General features: G+C 43.3%; 1 protein-coding gene across 2 annotated transcripts in view; it reads left to right on the forward strand.

Annotated features, from left to right (window-relative positions):
* r3hcc1l (R3H domain and coiled-coil containing 1 like) overlaps positions 1-26,739 on the forward strand; it is a 212,820-nt gene that overhangs the window by 92,146 nt on the left and 93,935 nt on the right. For both annotated transcript variants that reach the window (XM_033034151.1, XM_033034150.1), the window contains exon 2: positions 11,569-12,982. In XM_033034151.1, coding sequence (XP_032890042.1) covers positions 11,588-12,982 — 1,395 coding nt within the window. In that variant the 5' untranslated portion in view covers positions 11,569-11,587. The remainder of the gene's footprint in view (positions 1-11,568; positions 12,983-26,739) is intronic.

A 26,739-nucleotide genomic window follows, 5' to 3' on the forward strand; every position in this document is an offset into this window, starting at 1 on the left:
AGGAAAATGGGATTAATTTAGGTGAAGCATCTTGGTCAGCATGAAAGTGTTGGACAGAAGGGCCTGTAGATTCTTTAAAAATCCAATGAATATCAAAAGATCTTTGCTGGATCAAGGTCTGCACCATATCTTTTCCTAAAGGATGTACTGAGGTATCCCGGCCTGGGATGCTGAGGCCATTTGTTCCTGTTCCCTGTGGACACAAGGAACTGCAGATGCGGGATTACCTAAAAAAATACACAAAGTGCTGGAGTAACTCAGCAGGTCAGGCAGCATCAGGGTTTGAACAAGGGTCCTGACCTGAAATATCACCTATCCATGTTGTCCAGTGATGCTGCCTGACCTGCTGGGTTACTGCAGCACTTTGTGTCTTTCTTGTTGCTCTTCACTGGTTGACATGGCTAATCTTTATTGGTTTAGCCTTTAATTTTACTCTCTCGCACGCGTTGACTTTTAGTCTATCCATCATTGATGGTTGGCCCTCTATATCTTCTCTTGAGATGCTCCTTAAAACCCCAACTGACCAAGCTTTTTGCCCCACCCCCCAACCACCCCTCCCCCATTCTACCGTAAATCAGTAGATTGTCGGCAAGTACTACTAAAGCTGCTGTAGAGCATCTTGGAACTGGTGGTGACAAACAAAACATCAAAAGCAAACTAAGTTCAGGAATGAGAGAAAATGAGCGAAAACTGCTAGCTCAGCAAGAGCATCCTCGTAGCAGGCATTTAGAAAAGGAATATTTGCACCGGTTTGTTGTGGCAAAACCATCCATCCATCATCAAGGGTTCCCACCATGTGCCTCTTCTTGCAATTGTCATCAGACAGGAAGTATAGAAGCCTGAAGTCACACAACACCAGGTTCGGGAAGGGCTACTTTCCGACAAGCATCAGTGTCTCAAACCAACTTGCGCAACCCTAAGGGAACACTATGGTGCACCCCTTGTACTACCATCGACTTATTTTTTTACTCATTATGTTTTGCACACATGATTTTTAGGTATTTTTTCCTTCTCACAGTTTTGCAAAATTTGTGGGTAATTTACATGTAATGTTTGTGCAATTTGTATGCAATTGATGTTTTTGTTGTTTTTGCGTCCATGTGCCTGGGATGCTGCTGCTAGTACGATTTTCATTGTAACTGCGCCTCACATTCATGTGAACAAAAGGAGGAAGATTGACTGAACTTTATTGCCTTTCATCACAGTGAGAAATGTTGATTCCACTGCGGTGGATGTTTTTTTGTTAAATTCTATTGTGTATTGTGTTGTGTTTATTCGTATGGCTGCATGGTAACTCAAATATCACTGTACCAATGGTGCATGTGACATTAAATGTGAACTTGAACTTGAACTTGACATAAACTCGAATTGACGCTAAAGTGCAGCTATTCTATCCAGCATATCTAAAAAACAAACTTTGTTCTAGTAACTGAAAGTAATTGGGGAATAGCTTGAGTCTTGGTATTGAGATTCAACTGAGCAGGGTACCTCGGTAGCCACCTGACATGCAGGACTGCCTGAGATTGGGAATATAAATCTGCCAACAGTGTTGAAAACATGTAGCGATTCTGGTTCATTGAATTATCAGGCCCAGACTCTTCACCAAGAGTGGATAGAGACAGGTTTCTATTTGTGACAAGTTTCATGCATCGGGAGCAGGTGCTGAGAAGTTGCGTTTCAGATACTCTGGCACTAATTGCAGGTTCTGCTGTGCTGCTGTGGCTCAAATCCGATTCCCTGTCTGCTTAGTGACGGGGGGACATTCAGCCACAGCTGTCCTGATTGGTACTGAGTGCCCGCTGCTCGAAGCAAAGCCGTATGGATTTCTGACATTGATGGCGTCAGGGTCAGCCTTGGCCGTGGCTGCTACTGCTTGATTAGATTATTCATTATCCAGCCAACCCACGGAGAATAATTGACAAACGTCAGAGAAAATGGGGCAAAATTAACTCGCCCTCTTCCCCTGCCGCCACTCGCTTTTCTCCTTACTCAGTAGCAAAGGGAATCTGAGCAGTTTAATTCCATTTAGTTTACTCTTGTGCACCGGTTGTCAATTGAAGAGGACGGTATTTACAGGGAAGTTTTATCTCATGTCAAATTTAGAAAATAGCCTCCATTCCCATCAGGTTGTCAGTCTTTTATTCCTGTAGCATTCAGAGTCACTGGATCAGGTAAGGAGGGCAGAAACAAGGAACTACAGATGCTGGTTTACAAAACAAGAGTGCTGGAGTAACTCAGCGGGTCAGGCAGCATCTCTGGAGAACATGGATAGGTGACGTTCCGTGCTCGGACCCTTCTTCACCCTGACTTTGTGAACCACATGGGCATTTATGGTCATGTTGTGATCTCTGATACCAACTTTGAAATAAATTCCAGAAATATTTAATACTCCACATAAAGACTCCACATGTCATGGTGGATATCACTCCATTGTTAGGATCAGTGGCCCAGAACATTGGGTCACCGAACAGTGGTCCAGAAACAACCACCTTTTAATGATTCATCAGTCAATAGCGTTTAATGACATGGGAATAATGAAATCCTTACTTACTGCAGTATTATAAGACAATTAACAGAATATTACAACGTAAATGTACAATAATCAATAGTAAATTAATTTAAAAAAATAGTGATATTGGGTGACCAAACCATAATAGGGCAAAAAAACTGGTCAACCAAAACAGTGTAACCAAAACAAAGTCCTTGGTAGATCATAGTTACTGAAGTTGAGGTTGGTGTTGTGCAGTGTTCAAGAGCCTGATGGTTGTTGCGAAGAAGCCATTCTTGAACCTGGAGGTCACGGTTTTCAGACTCCTGTACATTCTTCCCAATGGCAGGAGTGAGATGAGAGCGTGGCTTGGGTGGTGTGGGTCCCTGATGATGTTAGCTGCCTTTTTGAGGCAGCAACTCCTGAGGATCCCGTTGATGGAGGGAAGGTCAGTAGCCGTGATGGATCGAGCAGTGTCTACCATTCTCTGCAGATGGGTTTTGGAACCGAGTGGTTCTTGTGGAACCTTAGCTGAGCAGCATTGAATACGTTTTTTGGGCGAGAGTGCTGCGTGATGCTAATGTGCACATTGCCTTCCATTGGTTTACTCAAGATAAGAGGAACAGGAATAATCTCTTACTTTTGGAGGAGCGGCTTTTGGTTGAACTATGAAAGGGGAACCAAATCCCATGACATCAATTTATAAATTGTAGGATTAAACAGTGGTAATTAATTGGTCATAGAAGCTTTAGGACTGTCCTAGGGCCTCTATAAGTTTGTCTCGGTTTCCGAAGCAGTCAATTTATTTCATCGCGAGGTGCAATCATATTTTTGTATATATTTCACAGCAAATGAGATGTCTAACCACCTGATGGTATTGACTGAAGGATGATTTTTTGTCTACAATCACTGGAGGGTTCTTTGTTTGTAGAAAAACGAGCATGGCATCTTTTACATGCAGGTGAACATGCATGCTGTTGCTTTGAATCCTAATCAGAAAGATAGCATCTCTTAAAATTTAGCAGGCCCTTGTTGCTGAACTGAAATATCACTTTTAATGTACCTGTGTTGTTTTATCCCCCCCCAGGCTGGGGTTTGAATCCATAATTCTCCAGTTCAAAAGACAACAGTTTAAGCCCTGAGCCAGGATGACATTTCAAAAAAGCTTTAAAAAAAAAACACAGGAGGAAAAACGCAAGAAGCCAGCGCTGCAGGAGAGAAGCATTTCGGATAGAACGCTAACTGGCGTTTTGAGGCAGCAAAGTCATGCGAACCCAAAATTAAGTAATCCATCAGGGCCGTGACTTAGATAAATGGTAAATTAATTAAGAAGCAAGTGTGTGAGAACCAGTTAAGGAATTGAATTCTCATCGCTCCATTACACTCTTCACTAAGCTAGACCTGTGCACAGATTGGGCAATGTACTTTCAAGATAACATTATAAACCAATATTTGGCTCCACATTACTATCTTGTGTTTTTTTTATTTGAGCGACCAGGGATTTTTTTCCTTCCATGCAAAAGATCCTGTAAATGAAAGACGATTGATGTCGAACCATGATGACAGTGTGTGTCATAGGCCAGAGGGACATCAACTTGCATGGATTGGATTATTTCCTGTATTTATTTATCTCGCTGCTTCCAGCCAGTTGAGCAAAGTGTCATTATACCTTCCCTTTTGCAGGGAGCCTACCTGAGGGAGTTGCACTGCTTAATGGTTTGGTCAGGATATGCTCACTGTTTACGTGAGCATATTGTTTAGGTTGAGCATATTGTAGCCAGGCATTGCATTGAAGTCCCATAAACACCAACAGTGAGTGACGTTGCTTTTAATCTTGATTTCCATGTAAGTGGTGAAGGGGAGGGGAATGTGCATTTAGGATTTCAGTGGATAAAGGGGACTGCTCTTGCCAACAAAAAGCAGTCTGATGGAGGATCCAGTCTCAAAACGTGCTTATCAATCAGTCTGAAGAAGCTGTCCCGACCCGAAACATCAACTGTCCGCGTTCTCTAGAGATGCTGCCTAACCCGCTGAGTTACTCCAGCACTTTGTGCCTTTTTTTTTTGTAAACCAGCATCAGAAGTTCTTTCTGTTTCCAAGCAGCTAGTCTTGCTAGTGCCTTGCGAGGGCAAGACTTGCAAGACTGTGGCGAGAAGAAAAATTCAAAGAGGCAATCCACATTTTAGGATCTGGTACAGAGTGCTGGAAGTTTCCCTACATGCCAAACAAGTGAACCGGTTTATATAACACATTTTAAAACTTGTATTTCATTTTGTTTTTCTGGAAAATGCAATACCACTCGAGTTTTATATTCAAGAGAGTCAGGAATGTTTAATTGTCATTTGTACCGAGAACGGAGCAATGAAATTCTTACTTGCAGCAGCACAACAGGTTTGTAAACACGGATAACATAGTAAACAAAAGATAATTCAATACATTTAAAAATAAGCTATATTAGTGCAAAACTAAAGCGCAAACTCTATTGTGCACTCGTTGTTCGTAGTTTAGTTGGAGTTTGTGGTGTTCAAGAGCCTGATGCTTGTTGGGAAGAAGCTGGTCCTGAACCTCGAGGTCACGGTTTTCAGGCTCCTGTACCTTCTTCATGATGGCAGGAGTAAATCGAGAGTGTGGCCAGGGTAATGTGGGTCCTTGATGATGCTGGCTGCCTCTTTGAGGCAGTGTCTCCTATAGAAACCCCATGGTGGAGAGGTCAGTGCCCATGATGGACAAAAAACGTTTGGTAATTTATATTCCTGAGTGTTCGATTTGCCAAACCCAGCGTGATGCAACCAGTCAATATGCTCTCTACTGTACCATGTTGCGGAGTAGACTCAATCGGCCGAGTGGCTTAATGACTTAATTATGACTTCCTATGACTTAAGTATTTTGATGCTGAGAACACAAGAGATGGTCTTAAATCAGTAGTCTGTTTGGATTTTCCAGTAAGTGGGCATCAGTCACTTGAAGAAAGCTGCCTCCTCAACTTCAGCTATGTAGAAACATAGAAACATAGAAATTAGGTGCAGGAGTAGGCCATTTGGCCCTTCGAGCCTGCACCGCCATTCAATATGATCATGGCTGATCATCCAACTCAGTATCCCGTACCTGCCTTCTCTCCATACCCTCTGATCCCCTTAGCCACAAGGGCCACATCTAACTCCCTCTTAAATATAGCCAATGAACTGGCCTCGACTACCCTCTGTGGCAGGGAGTTCCAGAGATTCACCACTCTCTGTGTGAAAAAAGTACTTCTCATCTCGGTTTTAAAGGATTTCCCCCTTATCCTTAAGCTGTGACCCCTTGTCCTGGACTTCCCCAACATCGGGAGCAATCTTCCTGCATCTAACCTGTCCAACCCCTTAAGAATTTTGTAAGTTTCTATAAGATCCCCTCTCAATCTCCTAAATTCTAGAGAGTATAAACCAAGTCTATCCAGTCTTTCTTCATAAGACAGTCCTGACATCCCAGGAATCAGTCTGGTGAACCTTCTCTGCACTCCCTCTATGGCAATAATGTCCTTCCTCAGATTTGGAGACCAAAACTGTACGCAATACTCCAGGTGTGGTCTCACCAAGACCCTGTACAACTGCAGTAGAACCTCCCTGCTCCTATACTCAAATCCTTTTGCTATGAAAGCTAACATACCATTCGCTTTCTTCACTGCCTGCTGCACCTGCATGCCCACTTTCAATGACTGGTGTACCATGACACCCAGGTCTCGCTGCATCTCCCCTTTTCCTAGTCGGCCACCATTTAGATAATAGTCTGCTTTCCTGTTTTTGCCACCAAAATGGATAACCTCACATTTATCCACATTATACTGCATCTGCCAAACATTTGCCCACTCACCCAGCCTATCCAAGTCACCTTGCAGTCTCCTAGCATCCTCCTCACAGCTAACACTGCCCCCCAGCTTAGTGTCATCCGCAAACTTGGAGATATTGCCTTCAATTCCCTCATCCAGATCATTAATATATATTGTAAATAGCTGGGGTCCCAGCACTGAGCCTTGCGGTACCCCACTAGTCACTGCCTGCCATTGTGAAAAGGACCCGTTTACTCCTACTCTTTGCTTCCTGTTTGCCAGCCAGTTCTCTATCCACATCAATACTGAACCCCCAATGCCGTGTGCTTTAAGTTTGTAAACTAATCTCTTATGTGGGACCTTGTCGAAAGCCTTCTGGAAGTCCAGATACACCACATCCACTGGTTCTCCCCTATCCACGCTACTAGTTACATCCTCGAAAAATTCTATAAGATTCGTCAGACATGATTTACCTTTTGTAAATCCATGCTGACTTTGTCCAATGATTTCACCACTTTCCACTTGTGTGAACTTGCCCTTTCCCATCGCAGCATACATTCAGATATCTCCCAGAGAGGTTCTGCAGTGACCAGAAACAGTAGATGTATTCCAGCACCGCTGTTATTTCATTGTACATTCTGGGGCTTTGTTTCTCTCTTAAAACAGTGTCTACGGATTTCAAATCAGACTGAGATGTCCCCTCAGCAGACCCAATTGCAGTGCAACAGATATTCTCATTCCCCGTAAAACAGTTGTACCTGGTGGACATTTACAGATAAAATGGGAAGCAGGAAATGCTGTCTCTCGCTTATTTTGTATGATTGATGGTTAATAATCTCAAATTGAAATAGGACTTGGGTAGTTTCAGCTAACACTATCTTGCATTTACAGAAGTGTTAGTATATCCTGTGGAGCTTTCAAAATCAGGGTTGGTAGACAAGCAGTAGAAGGTACAGGAAACATGTCACAAGGGTAAGTTTGATGAAGGATTTAAAAAGAAAAATTGGTTGCACTTTGCAACAAGAGGGTTGCAAAGTGCAATGAATGGAGAGGAATGATAGAAGAGCAGGGTGGGTGGACAAATGGTGTAGTTATTGACACATGTGAGAAGTACTAACACAGTGAAAGTGTACAGAAATAGTCCACCGAGCCTGCATGCAAGAGGCGCCATTTCCACGTCCCTCTCCTCATCCATCCACCTTTGTTCCCCGGTGTGCCTCCAGCAGCCGGCTATGAGGCACGGTAGGCCAGACCCGAGTTCCCTCTCCTCTCCTACCGGCCTCACTGCTCGCCCATCGCGTCTGTCTTTGCTGGCTCCATTCTCCCAGTCTCTGGTCTTTGGGGGACGAGCAAGACCAGAGCATGGGATTTTAAAAATACGTGGGACTGCACCACTAGACAGGCATGAAGATGGTAAATGGATTGTAAAGTCCAATGCCTATGTCACCAGCGCACTTGCACCGTACAAAAAAATGTACAATATAAATTCCTCCTCCTCCCAACTGGCATTTGGTGATGATCTTCCCCACCCTATGGTTTTGCCTTTTGAGTTCTATGCTCGGTTCCTTCTTTGCCTCTCAATAGATCAATAGTACTTTATTTGTCACATGTGCAACTGTACAGTGAAATTCTTCTTGCATGCAATACACATGCAGGCTCCGCCATGTTTTGGCACCATTATTCAAAGTCCAGTCGCCCGCGCGCTCGATGTACTGGAGCAGTTCCCGTGAACCAATGTCCCTCTCCTCTCCTTGCCCGGTCATCTCTGTGTTCCGGGGACACCTCCTGCAGCCTACCTTTAAGACATTACCCCAGTTCATCCTCCTACTGGCCCACGTTCCACCCATCCGGCGTCTCCAGCTCCCTCCTGGTTACGCCGTCCGATGAGCCTTCGGGCGGGTTATCGGTCCTGCCTCCCCCTTGCGTTCCTTTCTCCCTCATGGTCCTGTCTAGCTTCTCCTTAAATTTGTCCATCATGTTCCTCGCCATTTGCTGGCAAATTTCACATTCTGGCCATTGTATAGAAACATTTTTCAGGGATTTCCCAGTGATACTGATTAGCTTGTATTTTAGGTCCCATTGCAAGTAGAAACATCTATTTCTGGTTATCGTCAGTAATGGGTTAATTACAAACCATTGACAAAGTTTAGGAATTTATCTTTGAATCTAGAGCAGCACAGTGGCGCAGCGGTAGAGTTGCTGCCTTACAGCACCGGAGATCCGGGTTCGATCTGACTACGGGTGCTGTCTGTATGGAATTTGTATGTTCTCCCTTTGGCCGTGTGGGTTTTCTCTGGGTGCTCCGGTTTCCTCCCACATTCCAAATGTGTGCAGATTTGTAGGTTAATTGGCTTTGGTAAAATTGTAAATTGTCCCTAAAGAAGTGTAAAAAGAATCTTAAGAAAGAAATTAGAAAAGCTAAAAGATGATATGAGGTTGCTTTGGCAAGTAAGGTAAAAGTAAATCCGAAGGGTTTCTACCGCTATATTAATAGCAAAAGGATAACGAGGGATAAAATTGGTCCATTAGAGAGTCAGAGTGGCCAACTATCTGCAGAGCCAAAAGAGATGGGGGAGATATTGAACAGTTTCTTTTCTTCGGTATTCACCAAGGAGAAGGATATTGAATTATGTGAGGTAAGGGAAACAAGTAGAGTAGCTATGGAAACTATGAGGATCAAAGAAGAGGAAGTACTGACACTTTTGAGAAATGTAAAAGTGGATAAGTCTCCAGGTCCGGACAGGATATTCCCTAGGACATTGAGGGAAGTTAGTGTAGAAATAGCAGGGGCTATGGCAGAAATATTTCAAATGTCATTAGAAACGGGAATAGTGCCGGAGGATTGGCGTACTGCGCATGTTGTTCCATTGTTTAAAAAGGGGTCTAAGAGTAAACCTAGCAATTATAGACCTGTTAGTTTGACGTCAGTGGTGGGCAAATTAATGGAAAGAATACTTAGAGATAATATATATAAGCATCTGGATAAACAGGGTCTGATTAGGAACAGTCAACATGGATTTGTGCCTGGAAGGTCATGTTTAACTAATCTTCTTGAATTTTTTGAAGATGTTACTCGGGAAATTGATGAGGGTAAAGCAGTGGATGTTGTGTATATGGACTTCAGTAAGGCCTTTGACAAGGTTCCTCATGGAAGGTTGGTTAAGAAGGTTCAATGGTTGGGTATTAATGGTGGAGTAGCAAGATGGATTCAACAGTGGCTGAATGGGAGATGCCAGAGAGTAATGGTGGATGGTTGTTTGTCAGGTTGGAGGCCAGTGACGAGTGGGGTGCCACAGGGATCTATGTTGGGTCCACTGTTGTTTGTCATGTACATCAATGATCTGGACGATGGCGTGGTAAATTGGATTAGTAAGTATGCAGATGATACTAAGATAGGTGGGGTTGCGGGTAATGAAGTAGAGTTTCAAAGTCTACAGAGAGATTTATGCCAGTTGGAAGAGTGGGCTGAAAGATGGCAGATGGAGTTTAATGCTGATAAGTGTGAGGTGCTACATCTTGGCAGGACAAATCAAAATAGGACGTACATGGTAAATGGTAGGGAATTGAAGAATGTAGGTGAACAGAGGGATCTGTGAATAACTGTGCACAGTTCCCTGAAAGTGGAATCTCATGTAGATAGGGTGGTAAAGAAAGCTTTTGGTGTGCTGGCCTTTTTATAAATCAGAGCATTGAGTATAGAAGTTGGGATGTAATGTTAAAATTGTACAAGGCATTGGTGAGGCCAATTCTGGAGTATGGTGTACAATTTTGGTCGCCTAATTATAGGAAGGATGTCAACAAAATAGAGAGAGTACAGAGGAGATGTACTAGAATGTTGCCTGGGTTTCAGCAACTAAGTTACAGAGAAAGGTTGAACAAGTTAGGGCTTTATTCTTTGGAGCGCAGAAGGTTAAGGGGGGACTTGATAGAGGTTTTTAAAATGATGAGAGGGATAGACAGAGTTGACGTGGAAAAGCTTTTCCCACTGAGAGTAGGGAAGATTCAAACAAGGGGACATGACTTGAGAATTAAGGGACTGAAGTTTAGGGGTAACATGAGGGGGAACTTCTTTACTCAGAGAGTGGTAGCTGTGTGGAATGAGCTTCCAGTGAAGGTGGTGGAGGCAGGTTCGTTTTTATCATTTAAAAATAAATTGGATAGTTATATGGATGGGAAAGGAATGGAGGGTTATGGTCTGAGCGCAGGTATATGGGACTAGGGGAGATTATGTGTTCGGCACGGACTAGAAGGGTCGAGATGGCCTGTTTCCGTGCTGTAATTGTTATATGGTTATATGGTTATATGGTGCGTAGGATAGTACTAGTGTACGGGATGATCGCTAGTCGGCATGGACCCAATGGGCCGAATAGCCTATATCCATGCTGCATCTTTAAAGTCTAAAGTTCTCTTGTTATCTCAACAGCTTAATTGGCCCTTTATCTCCATGGCCCACATCAAGCTGTGGTCTAGGTTTACATGGCATTTTGATATCTATTCCTAATGGGGGAGTAGGTGGGAATAGAAAAATGCCATATTTAACCAATGACTATGGAACTTGGACACAAGGAGACTGGTGATGGTGGGATTTGGTGGCAAGATCTCATTGCAGGCTTGAGAGGCCATGTGGACTGTCCCTGCTGCTTGTAACCCATTTTTTATTTTGTGTGCTATTTATAATTCATCTCATATCTCCGCGTCCCAAGTGAAAGAGACCTGCATCCATTTTAGCTTCTCCCTGAGGAACATCCAAGTAGAGTTTTGCAGAGCAAGGCTTACCAATGTTGTACTGATTTGTTTTATTCTACAGTTCAAGAGATTGTTGTTCAAGAATTTATTGCAATTTCCTTTTTCCGAGCTCCCAAATACAATTCATCTTTGCAGTAGATTGTCTGACTATCCCGCAGTAAGAAACAGTTATGGCAATTTATTTTCAATCTTTAATCGTTTTTTTCCTAACCCTGACAAATTCTTTTTACTTCTTTACACAGCCAGTCTTTCAAGCTGAGGTTCCAAGGTACATGATGGTCCTTGAGTGAGGCAGTGTGAAAAGGATCAGAAGAAATTATTCCACCAATGAATTAAAAAAACAGCTTCTGAATTGATGTTTAACTATTGCAAGAGGAATAATTACTTCTTTCTTTTATTCGAATTGACAGGACAGATAATTAATTTGCCTCCGCCACAGCTTTACTTTCATTTCCTTTGACAGTAGTTTGTTGTTAATGGGCAGCTGAACGCAGATTGAGTTTTTGACTCTTATCTGATTGTGTTTCAGATAAGGAAAAAAGAACTCCATGGAGCTGGGACATGACAAGAGCAAACCACGGTCAAGGAGGCCAGACAAAGCTCTGTACGTTCCCAGAGCTCGACGACATTTGGGAGCAGATCCGCAGGCAGAGTGCGACCCCAAACCAGAAGGGCAAGGAACTCCCGTGGACAGAAAGGCTATCACGCACGTGACAACAGATGTAACAGCCAAGAGTGAGGCAAGTGCAAGTGTAAAGACATTCTCTCGCAATGACTTGGGCGACCGCCGTGAGCTAATCTCCGCAGAAACCAACTCGCCCAAGCAGGACGATGCTAAGGGCGATGCGTGCAGAAACAAAGACTTGGAGCTGACATTGAATTTAGAGGAAGGGAGACAAATAGGGAGCTCTGAACAAGAGAGGATATCAGATGTCGGACACAGATTGGAATCGGAGCAGCCAAAGGAAAAAACGTCAACGCAGCAAAGGAGGGTAGGATCAATCACTGGTAAAGAACGCAGTAGAGAGAAAGAATCAAGACACAAAGATGCAATGTCAGAAAAACACGATGATGCACCAGCACACTATTTACTTAAAGTTACTCGTTTGAAAGCTGAGAACAATAAAGAAGTCATGAAATCCAAGTATACAGAAATCCAAACCCAACCCCAGCAGCATGTAACAGATGCCTACAACGATGAGCAGAGCAGTAATCAACCAAATACAGTCGATTCAACAGTGAGAGAAGTTGAGACTAATGTGAACAAATCTCTGCCTACAGATGCTGCTTCCTTGTCGAGCAGAAGGTGTGATTCTGACACTTTTCCTCAGCTAAATGAACTGGTATCCTCTAACCTAGCCAGCTGTGAATGTTCAGAGGCAGAGCGATGTACAATATCAGACTGCTCAAATGGCATAAATGAGTCAGAGCAGATGGTGAAGAGCTGTGGACAATATGCATGCACAGGAGCATCTGAAGTAAATAGTTCTTATAAAATCTCCGTTGAAGTGAATAATTCGACAGAGCATGAAACTAGGACAGATAATGACTCTTTTTCGCAAGTTCTAACAGAGAGCATTGTAGCTCTGCCTGCCTCATTTGAAAACATGGCTTGCTCAGATTCCCCAAGTTCCACAATTATTAACTTGTCAGCTGTACAAGAAGTAGAACAAAGAACAGAAGAGACCGGGCACTTGAAAGGTGGTAGCAGCATCACAGTTGACTCGGCAGACAGTGAGCCTGTCAGTGCAGATGTGAATGCTGAAACTGGTGCTTTGCAAAGTGTTGCCAGGATCTCACTGAATTTGGCCCGACTAACAACTCCTGGTGCGGGAGAATCGGAGTGCGCCGACAGACCTCTTCCTGAAGAAGCAGAGGACGACTCTTGGGATGCCCTTTTCAATGATGATGGAGATTGCCTGAACCCTCATCTCCTGGAAGAGGTAAGGCAAGGGTCCTTTTTCTCTAAAAATTGATCAGTGACGAAAATAATCCTTGGCTTTGCTGGTGGAGGTATAGTGCACAAAAGCAAGGAGATAAAATATCCTTCAGCTTAGGGGCAGCAGGATGGTGCAGCTCGTAGGCCACTGTCTTACAGTGCCAGGGACCCGGGTTTGATCCTGACCTCAGGTGCTGTCTGTGGAGTTTGGCAGGTTAATTGGTCCTTGAAAATTGCTTTTCGTGTATAGGTGATTGGTGGATGTTGATGACAATATGGAGAGAATAACATTGAATTATATTACTGTAGGATTAGTGTAAACGGGTAGTTGATGGCCAGTGTGGATTTGGTGGGCTAAAGAGCCTGTTTCATTGTTATATCTCTCTTATGTCTCTTTGACACCGACCGGTTAGTCACCAACAGCAGAGGGATTTGTGAATAATCTTTATTGCACAGAGTGGTGAAGATTTGGAATTTGTAACTTGCAAATGTGGAAACAGAGTCACGAAAATAGCTGCCGGACTGGGGAAAGAGCAAGGGAATGGAGCTGACTAAAAATCAAAAACATGCTGGAAGATCTCGGCTAGTCAAGCAGCATTTGTGCAAAGATAAATTGGTTAATCTTTTGGGTCTGCGACCCTTCCTCAGAACGGAACTGACTGGACTGCTCTACAAAGAGCCTTTTTTGCAAGTGAATGGCTCCATACTCTTGTAAGAATTTAGCTGACGTTTTCACGTGCATTCATAGATCATTTATCATTTTGCATTTGTATTGGCCTCTAAAACTGCTCCTAGTGTGCAGGGAGTGGATATGAAAGCGGTATAACATAGAACTAGTGTGAACGGTTGATCGATGGTCGGCGTGGACTCGGTGGTCCGAAGGGCCTGTTTCCATAATGTATCTCTAAACGAAACAAAATCTTTTGAAGGCGGAAAGTCATGACAAGTTATTCTGCTGCACTAACATGGCTTTCATCGCAGCAAGCAATTTCACACAAGAGATAGAAATATTTTATTTAATTCACATGTTTAATCAATAATGTGTTATTATTAATATTTAATGTTTTATGTGTCATTCCTATGTCACTGTATGTCATGTTGTCACTTGCGGGCGGATCACCAAGGCAAATTCCGTGTATGTGAATACTTGGCCAATAAACTTATTCATTCATTGATTCCCTCTTCCTGCATCGAAGCTTTGGAACAAGGTGTGCTTCTTCACCGTTGGATGAGCAGTTTGGCTTTTTGATGCCTGTTCAGTGCTTTTCAGGATTACCACAGCAGACCATGCAAGTGCTTTCCCCTGAAACGTCTTATTTCCGCATCCAGTTAGAACTGTGGGCAGAAGCGTGGCAGATGCAGTATAATATAGATAAATGTGAGGTTATCCACTTTGGCAGCAAAAACAAGGGGGCAGATTATTATCTCAATGGGGTTAGGTTAGGCAAGGGGGAGGTGCAGCGAGACCTGGGCGCCCTTGTACACCAGTCACTGAAAGTTGTTGTACAGGTACAGCGGGCAGCGAAGAAAGCTAATGGAACGTTGGTCTTCATAACAAGCGGATTTCAGTATAGGAGTAAAGAGGTTCTTCTGCAGTTGTATAGGGCTCTGGTGAGACCACATCTGGAGTATTGTGTCTAGTTTTGGTCTCCGAATTTGAGGAAGGACATCCTTGTGATTGAGGCAGTGCAGCGTAGGTTCACGAGATTGATCCCTGGGATGGCGGGACTGTCATATGAGGAAAGATCGAAAAGACTAGGCTTGTATTCACTGGAGTTTAGAAGGATGAGGGGGTATCTTATAAACACATATAAAATTATAAAAGGACTGGACAAGCTAGATGCAGGAAAAATTTTCCCAATGTTGGGCGAGTCCAGAACCAGGGGCCACAGTCTTAGAATAAAGGGGAAGCCATTTAAGACTGAGGTGAGAAAAAACGTTTTCACCCAGAGAGTTGTGGATTTGTGGAATTCCCTGCCACAGAGGGCAGTGGAGGCCAAGTCACTGGATGGATTTAAGAGAGAGTTAGATAGAGCTCTAGGGGCTAGTGGAATCAAGGGCTATGGGGAGAAGGCAGGCACAGGTTATTGATTGGGGCCGATCAGCCATGATCACAATGAATGGCGGTGCTGGCTCGAAGGGCCGAATGGCCTCCTCCTGCACCTATTATCTGTTTCTATGTAACTGAAAGATATGCATTTGCACAGTGCATACACAACAGCCATGGTGTTCCCAAATCCTCCACAACCTGCTCTTGATCTTGTAGCAAACTGGCAGCCAATTTGTACTTAACGAGCTCACTGAAACTGCAGTACTATAATGACCAAATCATAGAACATACAACAGTACAGCACAGGAACAGGCCCTTCGGCCCACATTGTCTGTGCTGAACATAATGCCGAGTTAAATTAATCTCCTCTGCCTGTATGTGATCCATATCCCTCCATTCCTGGCCTATGCATGTGCCTTACAAAAGTTTCTTAATCGCCACTATTGTATGTGCCTCCACCACCATACCTAGCAGCACGGTCCTGGCACCACTACCATCTGTGGAAACATATCTTGCCCCGCACAGGTACACACTTTGTATCTCTCAGCTCTGGCCTTCAACATTTCCACCCTGGGAAATAGGTTCTGATTGTCTACCTGATCTATATCTCATAATTTTATATACTTCCATCAGGTCTCTCCTCAGCCTCTGACGTTCCTGAGAAACCAATCCAGGTTTATTCCACCGCTTCTTGCAGTTAATACCCTCTAATCCAGGCAGTATTCTGGTAAATCGTGATAGAGGAACTAATTTGGTCACAAAACAATAAGTAACTCCCCTTCTGCTGTTTGAAATATCTTAGGCGTTTGATTTCTTGTCCAAAACTAGAGTGTTCATGTAGTACGACACAGGAGTATTCAGGTCTGGAGTCCAGATGTCTGAGTGCTCCAGCTATCACCATTAAGGCTTTGTAGCCACCACTTTTAATCTAACTGAATCACTGTACTGGACCTGTAATTGGCCACTTTCTAACACTTTAAACTAGTTGTCTCATCGAATATTCTTGCACAAATGTGCCTTTTTCTTTTTGAACTCCCTCCCAAAAGTACCCTTGTGATGGAGCCCCTTATAGAAGATAGATCAGTTCCAATGGAAAGGCAAGGATTAGCTCTAGTTAAAAGTGATAAATTGTAGCCCTTCACATCTAACTCATTTCATAATGTAAAATGAAATAGAGGCATAAAGGAAAGAGGTCCTTTGGCCCAACTTGGCCACACCGACCAAGATATCCATCTACGCTGGTCCCATTTGCCTATGTTTGGCCTATATCCGAGTTCTAAGTGTAATTTCTACATGGTGAAACCTAAATGGATAAAAATGATCTTTAATAATTACTGACAATGTACACTTTAACCACATGTAATTTTTTCTATTACAAATCCCAAATTGTGGCATATGGAGGCAACTGAATGGGTCTTTGTCCCAAACCTTATGGAGGGCACTGTATATTTCTACAATGGAGTGGAAAATTGAATAATTGGAATATTTCTAACAGGTGCTCTGGGAAGCAGGGTGAACAGAGCTCGGTTATCTGTAGACTTCCATAACATAGCAGGATAAAATTCATAATGCAAACATTCAGAATGCACAATTTAATCCATTTGATTTGAAATAAAATAATGACTAACTGCATGAAAAATTCAGCACAATTTCTCCCAGATAACCTATCCACCCACAATTTAACATCTCAGCTCATAGTGATAGGAATCTCCATTTTAGATTAATTTTGCCACTGGATTGAGAGGAAAGCATTCTCGTTTCAGTAACAAAATAGGCTAAGCATGAATTTAAAAAAACACAACTGATTATTACCATTGACACATTTCAATTCCAATAAATCCATCATCCACTATGTCAATTATGGATTGACGTATGGAGGACATAGGGGGAAACATTTAATAGGAATCTGAGGGGTAGCTTTTTCACACACAGGGTGGCGGCTGGGTGGAACAAGCTTCTGGAGGAGGTAGTTGAGGCAGGGACAATCCCAACGTTTAAGAAGTAGTTAGGCAGGTACATGGATAGGACAGGTTTGGAGGGATATGGATCAAATGCTGGCAGGTGGGATTAGTGTAGCTGGGACATGTTGGACTGTGTGGGGAATTTAGGCCGAAGGGCTTGTTTCCACACTGTATCACTCTTTGACTCTAATTCTCTCATTTTTATTTTGCACATGACCTGTCCTGTTCTAAGTTGCCATTGTATTTCACACCATTTACTCTCGTTTCATTTCATTTACTCTCGTACAGCAAGCCATTACATCTAGGTTACCGAAGTTAAAACAATCAAAACTTGTTTATAGACAATAGGTGCAGGAGTAGGCCATTTGGCCCTTGGCCCATTCAATGTGATCATGGCTGATCATCCCCAATCAGTACCCCGTTCCTGCCTTCTCCCCATATCTCCTGACTGCACTATCTTTAAGGGCCCTATCTAGCTCTCTCTTGAAGGTATGTTCTTATGTTCTCTAGACGTGCCACATACCGTTATTTTTAGACTTTAGACTTTGGAGATACAGCAGGGAGACAGGCCCACCGAGCCCACACTGACCAGCGAATACCCCATATAATAGCACTATCTCACACACTAGGGACAATTTGACAATTTTCTTTTACTGAAGCCAATTAACCTACAAACCTGTACGCCTTTGGATTGTGGGGGGGAACCCAGAGAAAACCCATGCGTTTACTGGGAGAAAGTAGAAACTCCGTATAGACAGCACCCATATCAGGATTGAACCGGGTCTCTGGGGTTGTCAGGCAACAACTCTGACACTGCACCACTGTATCGCCCATTATGTCAACAGAATGGTTCGGAATGAAATGAGAAGTGATCTAAGTTTAAGTTTAAGTTTAAGTGAATTTATTGTCATGTGTCCCTGTATAGGACAATGAAATTCTTGCTTTGCTTATCTCCTGATTAGATAGAGTCTGCAGAAGACCTAGGCTTCTAGGCACAGAAGAAGTACACAAAGAACACACCAAATTTTCCGAGCCTTGTCCAGCTTGAGAAAGGATATTTGATACTTGGGAACTCAGCAGGTCAGGCAGCATCTTGTGAGGGAGACACAATGAACTGCAGGTGCTGGAATCTTGCATAAGAACACCAAGTGCTGGAGAAACTCAGCAGGTCAGGCAGCATCTCTGGAGGACATGGATAGGTGACGTTTGGGGCCCTAACATCGGCTATCCAGATCCTCCAGAAGTACTGCCTGACCTGCGGAGTTACCCCAGCACTTTGTGTTCTTAGCATCTTGGGAGAGAGTGGACAGATGCCGTTTCAGGTTGGGACCCTTGACCTGAAATGTTGCCTGTCCATTCCCTCTACGGATGCTGCCTGACCCACTGAGTTCCTCCAGCACTTTGTGTTTTGCTGAAGACTCCAACATCTGCAGTTCCTGGTGTCTCCATTGATACTTGAGACCCTGTTTCCAACGGGATATTGAATAGAATACAGGAACATTTGACCTTTCTGTAATTCTTGTTAGTCTGCTGACAATAACTAAATACTAAACACAGAGAGTACTCGCGGGAAATCATGTAATCTACAGATGGCAGAGCCTGAAAGGCCTTTGCTTGTGCAAACTTGCTGATATTTTAATACCACGGTTGCTTAAATAATCTAGCAGTGCCCACATTAAAGGTCTTTACAAAGCAAAGTGGAAGAAGCTCAGCCTTAATGCACTTATTATTCAATTGATCCAATTAATTGCTCCCTCCTCTTCTCACTCTGTAGCCCCAGGTGGCTGTCTTCAGGAGATAGATAGTTTTTAAAGCCGATAGGTAGGATTAGATGAAAGTGATTCTTTGGATAAAGTTGAATCCTCTGTTTCTCTTTCAAGAATACGGCGGTACAGTGGTAGAGTTGCGGCCTTACAGCGTCAGAGACCCGGGTTCGATCCTGACTCCGGGTACTAGCTGCACCGAGTTTGTACGTTCTTCCTGTGACCACATGGGTTTTCTCTGGGTGCTCCGATTTCCTCCCACACTCCAAAGATGTACAGGCTTGTAGATTAATTTGGCTTCAGTAAAAATTAGAAATTGTGTTGGTTAGTATTTGTGTATGGGGTTCTCTCTGGTCAGCACGGACTCGGTGGGTCGAAGAGCCTGTGTCCGTGCTGTATCACTAAACTAATAAAACAATGCTGTCCATATAGTACGATATCTCACGGTCTTGTTGCTCACCTGCAAAATGGTTGCAGCTGACATTCCAGCCTGAAAACTCTTGAGGTTTAAAGGTGACTAGACTAAGTGGGACCCGTTGGGAGGCCTGGTCCCCCAACGCAACCCATTCCACAATGCAATAGGGAGGGGGGGTGGGGGAGGGGGGGGGGGGTGTGGGGGAGGGTGTGTGTGTGTGGGAGGTGGGGCGCTGTGGGGGAGGGGGGGTGTGTGTGGGGGAGGGGGGTTGTAGGGGAGGGTATGTATGTGCGAAGGGGTGGGGTGCGGTGGTGGGGAGGGGGGAGGGGTGGGTGGGAGGGAGGTGTGTGGGCTCAGCGGCTCAGGCTCTGTCGCACTCACCGGCTCCAGGACCCGGCGCCTGTCACACTCAGTGGCTCCCAGCCCCGGCTGCACTCATCGGCAGTGCCCCCCGCCCGCAAACGCAGCAGCCCCCGCCCGTAGCTGTAATCCGTGTTGGATCCAAACTGGAGGTCTGGAAGTCCCGAGGCACAAGAGGGAGGCGCAGGCAAGGGCCGAAAAAACACCCGTGGATACCTGTAATCCGGGTTGGATCCGGATTGTGTTGGGTTAAGTCTGCAGAAGGGTTCTGACCCAAAATGGGAAATTGGCCCATTCTTTTTCTCCCGAAATGCTGCCTGACACGCTGAGTTATTCCAGCACTTATCTATCTGCAAAATATTATCTGATCTGTTTGGATAGCATCCAAAACAAAGTTGATCCCTGTACCTCAGTTCACGTGACAATAATAAACCTAAACCTGAAAGAGAAGTCTTCCATCCGTCCGTAATTATTCAGCTGAGTGAGCAGGAGGAAGGGCGGGCGTTGCATTTGGGATGTCCAGTGCTGGGAGAGGGAACGTGAACTGGGCTCAATAAACTAAAAGCTCCAATCTGGCAAATTTTCAAACCTGGGATGAGAAGAAAGGACAAGGTGGAGGGAGGGATAAGAGCCGCTGGCTGTGAGAATGCTGCCTATCTATGGGCACTGATGTACAGGAGTTAAAGAATGGCACCGTTACACCACACAGAATCATCCCTCGCACATTGCAACGGTGGCAGCGACAGCTCTGCATTGCCCATTTATCATGATTCCTTGGATGCCACTAACATTCTTGATCAGCAACTTTCATTCATACCCTCTAACTAAGCTGGAATGCTCCACCAGTTCCGTTTGTCAGAATGATCGATTCATCTTACGGCACTCCTTTCAAGTTTATTTTCTGGTAATAATTTTCATTCTATTGTACCTGTTGAAGGCACAAATGAAGGTTTGATAGTAAACTATTGACGCTTTCTTTGTTCCTGCCTGCACCGTAAAACATTTCGGAGGTACTTCTGAAGTGATGCCAGCGCAAGTCAGTGATCAGATTTGACAAAATGTGCTATTTCATTTTCTCACCGTTCATATAAGCAGCAGTCTCATGGCCTCAAGGGCAATTTGTGGAGTAATTAAACACATATAGTGTTGAGTGTGTTATTCCAAAGATTGCAAAAAGGACTGGAGATACGCACTGAGTTGATCATAATTGGGGAGCAGATGTTTTAATAAAATAATTTCCTACTCAAAAGACAGAATTGGTGCAATTCATGACTCTGCACAGATTCTAAAGTAAGTCTATTACGCAAAGAAAGGAAGAGATTTGCATTTATATAGAGCTTTCTCTGACTCCAGGACATCTTAGAGCACTATAGAACCAATGAGGTATGCTTGAGATGCAATGAATGTTGTTTTTGCAGCCAAATTATTTTAGATACCATTGATTGAATTTTGCGTTTGCTTTATTCCTTCAATTTGTCAAACTGCTGCTCCCTTTGGAAAAACTTCATCTGGACTCCTGGAGAACTCTGAACATTTTCAGATGTCCACCTGAAAGCTCAGACTGGACTGTGGTTTAGCATTTTGTCTCAAAAATCTTCACAGTGCAGCCATCCCTGATTAGTGTCAAGGCTAGGGGACAATCTGATTCATCTCTGGACATGATTGCGTTGCATCACAGCTTGGTTTGGGAACAACCTTGCCCAAGGTTGTAGTAAATGCCTACTATTTTCTGTGTGCTTAAGCAAAGCAAGAATTTCATTGTCCTATACAGGGACACATGACAATAAACTCACTTGAACTTGAAGGCTGCAAGAAATTGCAGACAACCCAGTCCATCACTAAGACCGTACTCCACACCATCGACACCATCTACACTTCATGCTGCCTTGGGAAAGCGGGTCTTATGAAACTCTTTCGGGATAGGAAGAGAACTCCATAGTCGAGATTTTGAAGAGATTTCATAGTCGAGTCAAGAGTGTTTTATTTGTCATATGTACTGACAACATAACAATAGTATTCTTTCTTGCAGCAGGTTTACAGGCCTGTAAACACAATACTCCAAGATAACATATAAGAAACAAAAATTCAATATATTATTTACCACAATACCAGTGCAAGAAAAAACCCGTGGTCCTTAGTGCAAACATGTTGAGCAGAAGCTTGAAAGTGTGCACTACCAGATTCAGGAACAGCTTCTTCCCCTCTGTTATCAGGCTTCTGAATAGTCCTTCCATAAGCTAGGGTACTGTCCGATTCACCTCTACCCCATTGCGGACATTGGACTTTGTCTATGGAACTGATGCGCTACAATGCTGAGAACTATATTCTGCGCTCTGTACCTTCCCCTTTGCTTTATTTATTATACTTTAATTTGACTTGATTGTATTTATGTATTGTATATCTGATCTGTTTGGAAAGCATGCAAAACGTAGCTTTTCACTGTACCTCGGTACATGTGACGATAACAAACCAAAACCTAAAATGTTATCTTAGGTTATATTCATGTCTGTCCAGAGCGGGGATTGAACTGTGATCTTTCTGACACAAATTGGAAAGCTTTTCAAAAGGCAAAGGCTGACAACTGAGACACGCAAGAGGCCATTCATCCCCTTGTGACTGCTCTGCTGTTCAGTAAAATTATGCATGATATTTAATCTCCTATACTAACCCCAAATCCCTTGGTTTCCTTGCTGTCCAAAATTCATATGTCGGGGATATGCTCAGAAACTGAGGTTCCACAGCCTTCTTGTGAACTCCAAAGATTAATTTAAAATATATTTTCCTCTGTGTCTTGAATGGCGGACATCTTGAATTGGGACTGTTGTCCTAGCGTTAACCTTCCCATCCAGAGAAACCACATCCCTGCATCTAAACTGGCAAGCTTATTAAGAGCTTTGTACAGTATGTTGCTGTGAGATCGCCTCTCATTGTCCCAATGTCTGTGGACCAACCGGCTTAATTTCAATGATACTTTATACTTTATTGTCACATGTACCTAGGCACATAGACAATATCCATAAAACAGCTACCCCCTAAAGCCTCATTCTATCCTAGGTAACAATGTATCTTTACAACATAGCACAGTACATCGTCCATAGAAAAGCCCTTTGGTCCACGATGCCTGTGTCGATCAAGATGGAAGGAAGATTTTCTGTCATCACATGATCCATCTTTGTTGCACTCTTGTGCACCACACATCTTTATATCCTTAGGCAGGGAGACTAGCCCTTTACACAGTATGTCTGATGTGGTCTCACCATGTTATTGCAGTAGGCATACTAAAAATTTTTTTTGGAATAAGTAAGTACCATTTATCTTGCTAATTGCCTGTTGAATATGCATCGTAACTTTAACTGATTCATGTACAGAGGCACTAACGTCCATTTGAACACCAGCATCTACCAATCACCCACCATTTAAAAGAGTAGCCAGCTTTTCTGATATACTACCAAAGCGGATGGCTTCACGATTTAATATTATATTCCAACTGCAAATCCTTAGTCATTTGCTTTGGCTGTCTGAATCCCCTTCAAGCCTTCTGCATCCTACTCACACCTCTCACTGCCACCCAGCTTTGTATGTCTCATATGTTGTATTTTCTTGGATTGGCAAAGGCACAGTGACGCAGCGGTAGTGCCGGTGCCTCAGAGCACCAGAGACGCGGGTTCGATCCTGACCTCGGGTGCTGCCTGTGCGAAGTTTGTACGTTCTCCGTGTGGCTGCGTGGGTTTCCTCCGGGTGCTCCAGTTTCCTCCCACATTCCAAAAAAGTGCAAGTTCGGCAATGTTGACTGTTTTCCCGAGGCAGCGTGAAGTGTAGATGGAGTCTGGTTACAGTATTCTAACTAAGGTCCAACTAAAAACCCGTGTAAAGACAAGAATGAAGATAGACACATAAAGCTGGAGTAACTAAGTGGGTCAGACGGCATCTCTGGAGAAAAGGAATGGGTGATATTTCGAGTCGAGACCCGAGTTACTCCTATCTTCATTATTGTCTTTAAACCAGCTTCTGCAGTTCATTCCTACACATAAGGACAACATGATATCTGTACGTCAAAGTGATTGTCCAGCGTCTATATCCTAGAACTTGTTTGTTTTAGCTGCATCTTCATGCCGTAGATGAATCTTTAAACAGCGCTTCACAATACGCCCTTATCTCTCTCACCGCAGCTTTCAAATTTTATTCCCTCAAGAATGTAAGAATATTTGGCATCAAACCTGCTATAAAAGACTGTTTTTCTAAGTTAAATATCACTTGTCAAACACGCAATCATCCCTGCAACATGTCATCGTCTGCCCGGGCGAGTGCATTCTATACAATCCTCACTCATTCTACGATGTCATCTGCATTCTGTACAGCTGATATCAAATACAATGGTCCTGTTCCTGAGTCTCTTTGGACATCAGGTGGGACTACTATAGATGGGGCATCTTAGTCGGAATGGGAAAGTTGAGTCGAAGGGCCTGTTTCCATGCTGTATGACTGTATAACTCAGTAATGGCCAAAGTCCAAATCCTGAGTCATAATCATAGCATGGAAACAGGCCCTTCAGTCCAACTTGCCCTCACCAGCCAAGATGCCCCAGCTACGCTAGTCCCACCTGCTTGCTTTGGTCCATATCCCTCTCGAACTTTCCTATCCACATACCAGTCCAAATGTCTTTTAAATGTTGTTTTAGTACCTTTCTCAATTACCAACGAGGATGCTTAAGCTAGTCCCATAGAACCTCGTTTGGTCAATATGCCTCTTAACCTTTCCTATCCATGTACATGTCCAAGTGCCTTCTAGATGTTGATATTGTAGCTGCTTCAACCCCCTCCTCTGGCAACTTTTTCCATATACCCACTTCTCATTTCAAGTAATGTAGCAATGTTACAAAATTTTGAGATTTTAAAAATCAAGTCTGCAATTTATCCCATCAGATAAAGCATAAAAATAAGTTTAATTTGACACCTAATTCACTTTCATATCTCAAGTATTTAAAAAGTTATAGCCATTTTCATACTGGGAAATGAGCATCTTGTTCCCTATTGATTTTCTATGGACATAACAAAAAAGCTGTGATCGTGAACAGTCAAAAGCCCATAACTTTCTTAAAAATTAAGAGAACTGAATGAAATTTTCAGTTATCATAGATTGAAGCATTCTGAAACAAATATAAAATAATCTTACTTGGATGACCTGAAATTAAAGCATATCATTAGTTAGTTACCTAATTGTAGCTAATTTCAGACTTCAATTACTAGATCTAAACATCTATCCATTTCTTAATAAATGATTAACATTTTTAAATAGCCTAAATGTCCAAATAATATTCACAAATAATTCACAATAAAACATGATTTTTAAATCTCATTTACATTAATTTATAGGCCAAATGGAAGGAATTTAGTGTTCAATTGCTGTAAATAAATGCCCATTTAAATCAGCTTTCCAGTGGGTCCCTGTGGAACGCGCTGGTTTAGAACGTTCACATTGCGGTAGATTTGTGCCCCAAATGCCGAGAAAAATACTGCGGGATATAATGGGCCCAAAATGAGCTACTCGCAATATTAAACTTGGTATAAAGGGATCTTTAGAAGCCCTTTTTAATGTAAAAATATACAACTTACCTTCTGTGGTTTGCTTTATGAGACCCTGCGGTTGCTGGTGGTCGCGGGTTTAGAGATTGATTTTTAAACTACTATAACTATTATACGAGGCCTTTAAAACTAATAATAGCTTTTGCGACGGGGTCTTTCAGCGATTTTTCGTTAATAATTAACTAGACTGAACATCTTCGATTTGAACAGCCTAGAGAAAATCGCGTTTTAAACCCGCCCCCCTCTAAACAGCGCCAAAATCGCGCACACCCGCAGCGACAGATTTTCAGCGACGCTTCAGGTAGGCTTTGCAACATACCTAAGTAATGGATATATGAAACGAGCTGCCAGAAGAGGTAGTCGAGGCAGGTACAATAAGAACATTTAAAATACAGGTGTATGGATAGGAAAGGTTTTAGACATAGAAAATAGGTGCAGGTACAGGTCATTCAGCCCTTCGAGCTAGCACCGTCATTCAATATGATCATTGCTGATCTTCCAAATTCAGTACCCCGTTCTGGCTTTTTCCCCATATCCCTTGATTCCCTTAGCCCTAAGAGCTAAATCTAACTTTCTCTTGAAAACATCCAGTGATTTGGCCTCTACTGCCTTCTGTTGCAGAGAATTCCACAGATTCACAACTCTCTGGGTGAAAAAATTTTCCCTCGTCTCAGTCCTAAATCGCCTACCCCTTATTCTTAAACTGTAACCCCTGGTTCTGGACTCCCCCAACATCGGGAAAATGTTTCCTACATCTACCCTGTCCAATCCTCTAAGAATTTTAGATGTTTCTTTACGATACCCTCTCATCCTTCTAAATTCCAACAAATACGAGCCCAGTTGACCCATTCTTTCATCATACATCAATCTGCCATCCCAGGAGTTAACCTGGTGAACCTACGCTGCACTCCCTCAATAGCAATAATGTCCTTCCTCAAATTAGGAGACCAACATTGCACGCAATACTCCAGGTGCAGGGCCCTGTACAACTGCAGTAGGACTTCCTTGCTCCTAAACTCACATCCTCTCGCAATGAAGGTCAACATGCCATTGGCTTTCTTCATTGCCTGCTGTACCTGCATGCTTACTTTCAGTGACTGATGTACAAGCACACCTAGGTCTCGCTGCACCTCCCCTTCTCCTAATCTGACACCATTCAGATAATAATCTGCCTTCCTGTTCTTGCCACCAAAGTGGATAACCTCACATTTATCCAGATCGTACGGCATCTGCCATGCATCTGCCCACTCATCCAACCTATTCAAGTCACATAGCAGCCTCATAGGGTCCTCCTCGCAGCTCACACTGCCATCTAGCTTTGTGTCACGTTTTGAGGGATATTGGCCAAACAAAGGCAAATCTAGCTGAGATGAGGCTCCTTGGTCAACATGGATGATCCGGGCCGAAGGGCCTGCTTCCCTGCTGGAAGGCTTGCTGGCGTTCAGATGTGTTGGGTGTCCCTGAGAAGGTGGTCACTGTCGAAATGGTCATATCGAAGGACATCTCTGAAACCTTAAAGCATTTGCCCATTACTGAAATACTTTCAGCTTGGCTTTTTACAATTTTCCTTTCATTGAACCCATAATAATAATGATATTCCTTGATAGAAAATGAGCAAAGGGCCATAATT

Source organism: Amblyraja radiata, chromosome 15 (assembly GCF_010909765.2).
Source record: "Amblyraja radiata isolate CabotCenter1 chromosome 15, sAmbRad1.1.pri, whole genome shotgun sequence".
NCBI lineage: Eukaryota > Metazoa > Chordata > Chondrichthyes > Rajiformes > Rajidae > Amblyraja > Amblyraja radiata.